General features: G+C 41.3%; 1 protein-coding gene across 1 annotated transcript; it reads right to left on the bottom strand.

Annotated features, from left to right (window-relative positions):
- Positions 1-921: 921 nt before the first annotated feature.
- Positions 922-7,122, bottom strand: LOC132092161 (tribbles homolog 2-like). The gene is made up of 3 exons (XM_059498262.1): positions 6,627-7,122; positions 5,670-5,962; positions 922-2,892 (listed from the first exon to the last, which is right to left on the bottom strand). Exons 1-3 carry the CDS (start codon positions 6,894-6,896, stop codon positions 2,427-2,429), a joined length of 1,029 nt encoding a protein of 342 aa, XP_059354245.1. The 5' UTR covers positions 6,897-7,122; the 3' UTR covers positions 922-2,426.
- Between the last annotated feature and the right edge of the window lie 553 nt (positions 7,123-7,675).

Raw genomic sequence — 7,675 nt, 5'->3', positions numbered from 1 at the left:
TTCAACTTATCTTATAACTTGCATCAAACTTGAAAGGTGCTTCCAAATGACTACATGCACTTCACAACACTTTAAGTAGCTGCAAGGTCATGCACGCACAAGTGAATTCAACCAGAAGTGAATGCCTAAAAGTTGAGCAGTTGCATGCCTTGGGCCAAGTGCACATCTGGCACAACAAATGCACTGATCTATTTTCAGCAGTATGACTACTGGCCATGTTAAAAACACCCTTTTCTGGAAGGGTAGAGGTGTGTTTGTACAAGAATACATTTGCATATGTATTTAGAGGGGCTGAGCATGAAAAATCAACAATTTTTTATATTGCACATTGGCTCTTAGAGTATAGTTTAATATAAAATGTACTTATAATGTGAACTTCCGAACCAAACCTTCTGCATTATTTGACAGGCAGAGTTGGTTTGGTTGGACCATCAGTGTCTGGTCCACAAGCGTTACTGTGTGTATTTTATGGCCTGACTGCACATGACACCGAGGCTGAAGGGTCAGATCAAGCCTTCAGCTGCAGATCATAGAAAATGGACCCAATGCACAAGACATTAATCTGTATTTGATGGATTATTTCCCAGAAGGCTTTAGTCAGATTTAGTGGCAGTCAAGCAGTGAAATCAACCAATCTGCCGAGGGAAAAATACTTTATATTATGAAGTCAGAGAGTGATGTCTCTATAAGACTTGATGTCCAAAAGATCAAAGGCATTAAATAATTTCAACTAGAGAGAGGACATAAACTGTGAACACTAATGGGTATATAAAGGGCCTAAATATGAGACGTTACAGTCTAATATGACTCTCATATTATACACACACCCACACCCACACACACAAACACAAACATGTTCATTGCTTTAGTTTGTTTGTTTACGTGCTTAAAGGATTGTATAAAAAGATACAGCATTCAGTGTGCAGTACACAATTTATTTACTGAATAAATCTGGACAAAACACCAAAAATCTGTTACATTACAATCAGAGCATCTGAGGCAGATATCCCACCATGCATTCCCCCCGCCCCTTGAAAAAATGAGGAAAAAAATTAATGAACAAAAAAGAAAAACATCCTTCAAAATTAGCACCTAATCAGCACCAACTTAGGTAGGCAATTTCCTTCTACAAAACAAGTGAAAGCACAATGACCAGAGGAAGGAGAAAAGAAAAAAAAGAAAAACTGAGAAACTCCAAAGCACAATTGGACTCCTAGTAAATCCTTCGTAAGATTCTTCTTTAAGAAAACAAAAATGAAATAATGAACTCCCCTCTTGCTAGGCAGGCTAAAGCATTCAAAGGGCACATGCCATTGACTAGATATAAATCACTATTTCAAGTAACATTGATATACGACAAATATGTCTACATGTACCCATTCAAAACATGATCATTTCACAAACCTATGCAGGCAGAAGAGTTAACATGAGGTACTTGAGACGGTGTAGTCGTAGAAATATTATCTAATATTCATGGAGTCAAATGCAAAAAACAAAAAAATAAGGAATACGGTCAGCGTGCGTTTGGGGTGTGCAATTACTGGCACTGACGTTAAATCGTAGACCTTCCAACTTGGGACAAAGTTTAAAACAAAAAAAGTCAAACCTGTCCTGTGTCAAATGTATTGCCTACATTGTATTCGTGAAAACTGGCGGTTAAGAAAAACAAAAATAAAAACCCTGCACATATTTATTTTTAAATACAGGAGTTACCTTATAAATAAAAATAAGAAAAAAATTGCTCCAGCAAAAGAAAAAAAACTAAAGTTAAATAGATGACACTAGTACAGAAAGGATCTCCAAGCCTAGGAGAGTCAAGTGCTTGACGTTTTTTTTTTTTTCTGAAGACTTACGGAGAAAGTTTCGCTCTAACCATAATTGAAAAAAGCAGCAATAATAGTAAAAGGAACAGCTTAATGCAACACAAATCGTTCTTAATGCAGCCGCAATGAATCAGAGACAAATGACATGGAGGGCTGTCGAAAAGCTAAGCTTAAAATAAACCGAGGATCAGATTGAGACGCGACCAACAATTTGCAGTCAAGGAAAAGCAGACACTGAGACACGGTCAACAACTTGGAGGAATCAGATCTGGAAAGAGAAGAGGTTTAGCAGTTTGGGCTTCGCTCTCCTGTGCTGTAATGCATGTTTATAGCTTACTGTGACTCATACGCCTCGTGAGCACCACGTAAAACGAAGACAAAAACGAACGGAAATCAAGGAAAAACCAAAGTAAGTCTTGCTACATCACTCAACGAGCTTCGTCCACAAGTCCTAGCTCACAGAGAAGTCATTTTCTCCCAAGCCAGAACCGACCATGTCTCTTCACGGAATGAGAAATAACGATAGACACCGTTTGTAATGAGTGTATTTCTTGTTTTCTGATAATCTAAAAGGACTTGGCATAACGTCTGACGAGTTTGTTCTCAGCTGAAGAACTGTTCTAGTTCTTCTTCCATGTTGGCCTCTGGCACCATTTGGTCCAACTCTCGCTCGCCTCTTCCGTGGCTGACCAAACCGCCGGAGACTGTGAACCAGGGATGATCCAGGATCTCTCGGGAGGTGAGGCGTTCGGCTGGTTCTCGCCGCAGGATGCTACGGATGAGGCATCGCGCCTTGGGTGTTAGCGTCTCGGGGATGCTGAACTGGCCACGGCGGATCTTGCTGAACAGTGAGCTGGGCTCTACGTCGTGAAACGGGTAGCGGCCCACCAGGATGGTGTAGAGCATCACGCCCAAGCTCCACACGTCCGCCGCCTTACCCGAATAGCTGCCATTTGCGTTGAGGATTTCTGGGCTGACGTACGCTGGACAGCCGTGTTTGTCCGAGAGCGAATCATCACCTCCTTCTAGGAGGTAAGTATCCTCCAAACTCTCCAACTTTACAAGGCTCCTGGGAAAGACGTAATAATATTAAAAATGACATATTTGAAGACGACATTACTGATCTTTGACACATAAATTTTACATTTTATGAACATACAAAATACATGAGGCAAAAGTCTGGTTTCGTAAACTATAAATGTTATAAAACAGACAAAATATTGTTTTAAAATAAGATGTAAAATAAATGAAAATAAGCAAACTATCAGTTGTGTTGTGTATTCAATAATGACCAAACTTTTTTTTTTTTTTAAAGAAGTCAATTTGAGAAAAATTCAAGAGTCCAAATCTTACAGTCCAGAACCCATTCAAATCATTTATTTTCCTCTTCTATTGCCGAAGCATAAATATCCTCTTTGTACTGGATGTTAAATCCCTTGCATAAAAAAAGCAATATATAGATAGCCTCGGGAGATTCCTGCCAGTTTAATCCAGAGGGAAATCTGGAATTCATTTTGGGAATTATAAAAAGCAGGAATAATGCCACACCAAAGATGGAATTCCTCAAACCATCACTATCCATGTGATCTAGTTTTTCCACTTTAATCTTGTAATTTGCACAATAATGCAAAACATGAAACATAGGGATGACGACAAACAATCTGCTATCTATTCACAGTATATCGTCAATGGTTCTGTTGCTAATATAAAATAAAGCATATTCAGATACTTTAAGGTGCTTTTTTATATTTATTCATACATTGTTTTCTAAAAAGCATGTCAGACTAATTTAGTAGTTTTTCTTGTGATGCAAATATGACAAGAAACTATTAGAACTTTGACAGTTTGTATCCCTGCTTATTTATAAAAAAGATGAAAAACACTGAGATGAACTACACTGTGCAGCCCAAGTTAAGGCAAAAAAATAAAAACAACAACATATGCAATGAAAACATCTTTGAGGTCTTCTGCAAGCTGCCTCGTGACTCAGATTCCGAATCAGAAACCATCCGAATGAAACCGTACACCCACCGAGTCGCAGCAAATCACCCAATCCTCAAAGCTCAAAATAGTCATTATTTTTCACGACAAGCGTTCTCCTGCTGCGTGGAAAGGTTGCAGGGCGTCTAAATTACCTGAAGGACAGAAATTAACAGGTTGCCCCTCCTCTGACCTGTAATTGTGACCCATTTCCATGCACCGCTGTGCAAAGAGAACACGGCATGCTCAAAATATTCTCTTAATGACATGCAGCATATGTGAGTCACAGCTCCACGACGCGGCTGAGTTACACCGGGTCAAGAGAACACCTGCCCACACGAAAGCAGGACAGATGGAGGAGGACACGTGGATGCACACACTTTAGGGAGTGATTCCAGAAGAACTGCACTGTGGTCTCTAGTGTGCGACAGTAGAACGTTACAGTACAAGCGTCCTTCATGACAACCATGTCAGGAACTCACTACGCCAAAGAATGCAGTTCTGTCTGGCTCACTTTCCTTTCTGGTTCCAATCTTGGTGCGCCCTTGGCGCTCGTCTGCAATCACTCACTGAATGGTGGAAGACTGACGCATCAGACCACAGTGCATGGGAACAGTAAGGTCATCGAGCTCACATTTAAAGCATCGGGCAACATTCTCCATTTCCATCGAGTGAGCCAGAGGGAATCTAGCTGAGCTGACTCATTTGGCCAGTGGGGCAACTGCCATTTAGCTTAAACGGGAAGGCCACCCGGATTCATTAAGCACGCTTGGGATTATTTCAGACTAATTTTACTACCAAACTATTTTTTTAATAACTCAACATGCAATGCCATTCAAAAACCATTTTTACTTCAACTGCATGACTTTTTTTTCGGAGTGAAACAGGATTTCCAAAACAGAAAAACAAAATAGATTACGGGACTTCATGTTTTCCATTGGAATTAGATTGGAGAGGTCGGGTTGAAAATTTTGAGGGCTTGGAGAAGTCACTAAAACACAAAAGTAGTGATGCACCAAAATTTCAGCAATCAAAAATATCCGGATGAAACAGTAAATAATATATATATATATATATATATATATATGTATATGTTGTGTACAGAACAAGAATAAGCCACAACAGGTAAACTTGTCAGCAGTTTTACATCCTTTGGGACCAAAAAAGATGCTTAGGTACCAATATGTAAACATTGTTGCTAAAATACAAAGAACTTTACTATGATTTTATCATCGGAGAACACAACACCCTGAACAGCATACTAAATTCTTATATTATATATTAGAATTACAGTATATATAGCTTATTATTGTAAATGCTTACACATTAGCTTAATATTGCAACTTAAAGGACCTGAAGCATATCAGATGGGCTATACATTTTACAACTTGATGCAAAAAAGAACTGTGGTGGCACCATGGTACACTGACAATATGAGATGACAAAACCACAGTACTTTGAGGAATATCATGGTATGGAGCAAAGACATCATTAAAGACCCATGAAAACAAAACTGGAGTAGCTTTTGACCTATGGTGTGGTCACTTTTACTGCTGTTCAGCTCATTTTTACAGGAAAAATCCAGTCATTCAAATAGGAATTTTGTGTGAGGATGAAAGATTTCCAGACATATACTCAACAGCATATGACAACAGCAAGTAGCAAATCATGGTTCACAATAGTAACTTTAAACTACAGACCCTTTAATAATGTTTGTTTCAATAGGAAATACATTAGTAATATACCTTGATATTTACGATCACTGGTATATGAAAGATGTGCTGTCCATGCAAAACAAACCTTTCTTTAAAAATCAAATGTGCATGTTCTGTTTAATCCCAACAACCTTACTAGTGGCTTCTTTACCTGTCCTCGTTCTTAAAGACGAACTTCCTCAGCTTGAGGTCTCTGAGGACCAGGCCGTTGTCGTGGCAGTGCGCCACAGCTGATGCTATCTGATGGAAGAGTCTGGCAGCCTCTTCCTCTCGCAGCTTTTTGCAAGTGCGGACGAAAGAGTGCATGTCGCCATGGCTGCTCTCGAAGAACACGTACGCTCGCGTATCCCCCAGAAGGATCTCCACTATCTGGTTAATATGTTCATGGGTGCCCAGCACAAAGTAAGCAGCCAAGGACTCTTGGTATCGACTGATATCAAACACCTGGAGGAGAGAGAGAATTTTTTTTTCAATTAGAAGCTGTCATCGATTTTCCAACATCTCAGGTGGAGTGCAAAAGTACCACCCCTCCAAAAAAAAAACAAAAAAACACTGGAATTGGAATTAGAGGCAATGCCTACTTCTGAAACAAAAGAATGGAAATCCATGCAACACAGAGTCGAAAGGTATTACACCTCTGCTGCATTTCCGAGTCCCCAAAACATACACTTTTTGATGTTGCGTAGTAACAGATACCTAAAGGAGAGAGACAGGCTAAATATAACATGGCAGTGGTGGACATAGGAGGCCATTCTCTCATCAGAAGATAAGAGGTTTCACTAATGGCTCTCTGCCCATGTCAGTCCATTCACAGTGTCTTATGTTTCAAAGTCATGTGGTCTTGCACGCATGAATACATGGCTGTATGCAATCATGCACACACACACACACACACACACACACACACTCTTCAGGGGTATTCCCTCATGCTTTTTTTGCACGTGACTATAACTTATCACTTGATGTCACTGTTAATGAATCACAAAAGAACACCTTGCTAATGAATGCCGTAAACCAGATGCATGTCTTGCATACATCCCCGTCTATAGCTGATGCAACTGCATGAGTGTTCAGTTACAAAAAACATGCATACGTGTGTGCTTCTTACCTTGCACACGAGCTCTTCCCCACTGTGCAGGTGGGTGGCTCTGAAAACGTGGTCTCCCTCAATAGGCTCCAACAAAAGGTAATTGCCAATGCAAGAAATGCAGTGAGAGGAGTCAGGGGTCTCAGGAGGGCTGGGAGATCCTAAATTGGGACTGAAACTCTGGTTGGATTCTGTAGTCCTTAGACAAGATAGCTCCTCAAAGTCGTGTGTTTTGTGCCTCGATCTCCCATAACGCGAAATGTTAATGGGACTGGATCGCTGTATGTTCATGAGTATAGGAGGAGGTTCGTCCAGAGCAGGAGGGTTCAGACGATCTTACAGGAGGAGGGTGGAAGAGAATGACAGACAGATGTCCTCTATTTAACACTGGGCATGAAGGCAGCGGCGATTCCCCTCGACTGTAATGATGATCTTATGCGTGTGCGTTAATTGCAATGACAATGTGGCGTCATCTGAACACACATGCAATGACGTGCATGCACGAATTGTGACCTCTACGGTTGGTAACAAGAGCCAAAAAAAAAAAAAAAATGCAAGAATCGGCGCGGTACAATGTAAAGGTTGTGACGTCAGGGTCGATGCAGCGCAGCAGGTAAAGAATGGGGGTTTTGCATTATATTAAAAGGGAAAGGTGCCGGCTGGGTTTAGATATCCTGAGAGGGCGCTCCGTGTTCAGTTACGCGGGTCTCCACGCAAAGCCTGTCCAAGCATCTACCAAATATGGCTAGGAAAAAATTCCTCCAGGTCGCGATCCGCCTTTTGTTACGCCTGGGAAGTCGATGCAAGCAACCAAACTCCGACAATCTCCGGCGTTTGGATCTGATTTGGACAAAGGCAAGAGGGGACGGCCGACGTTCTCCCCGGGCCTATCCCTTGTTTCAACAACAAGACAGCATTATCATCATCTTCTTTTACTTACGTGGCTGGGAATCTAGTCCATTGAACGCGCGAGGTCAGCTGCACACGCGAGCGGGCTGACTGACTGACTGACTGACTCGCGGGACTGACTGGGGCTCTCCACGCGCACGACCGGCCCCCCTGACGTCACG

This window comes from Carassius carassius, chromosome 18 (genome assembly GCF_963082965.1).
Source record: "Carassius carassius chromosome 18, fCarCar2.1, whole genome shotgun sequence".
NCBI lineage: Eukaryota > Metazoa > Chordata > Actinopteri > Cypriniformes > Cyprinidae > Carassius > Carassius carassius.
Note: the sequence above shows the minus strand (reverse complement) of the source record. Positions and strands in the feature narration are given on the sequence as shown.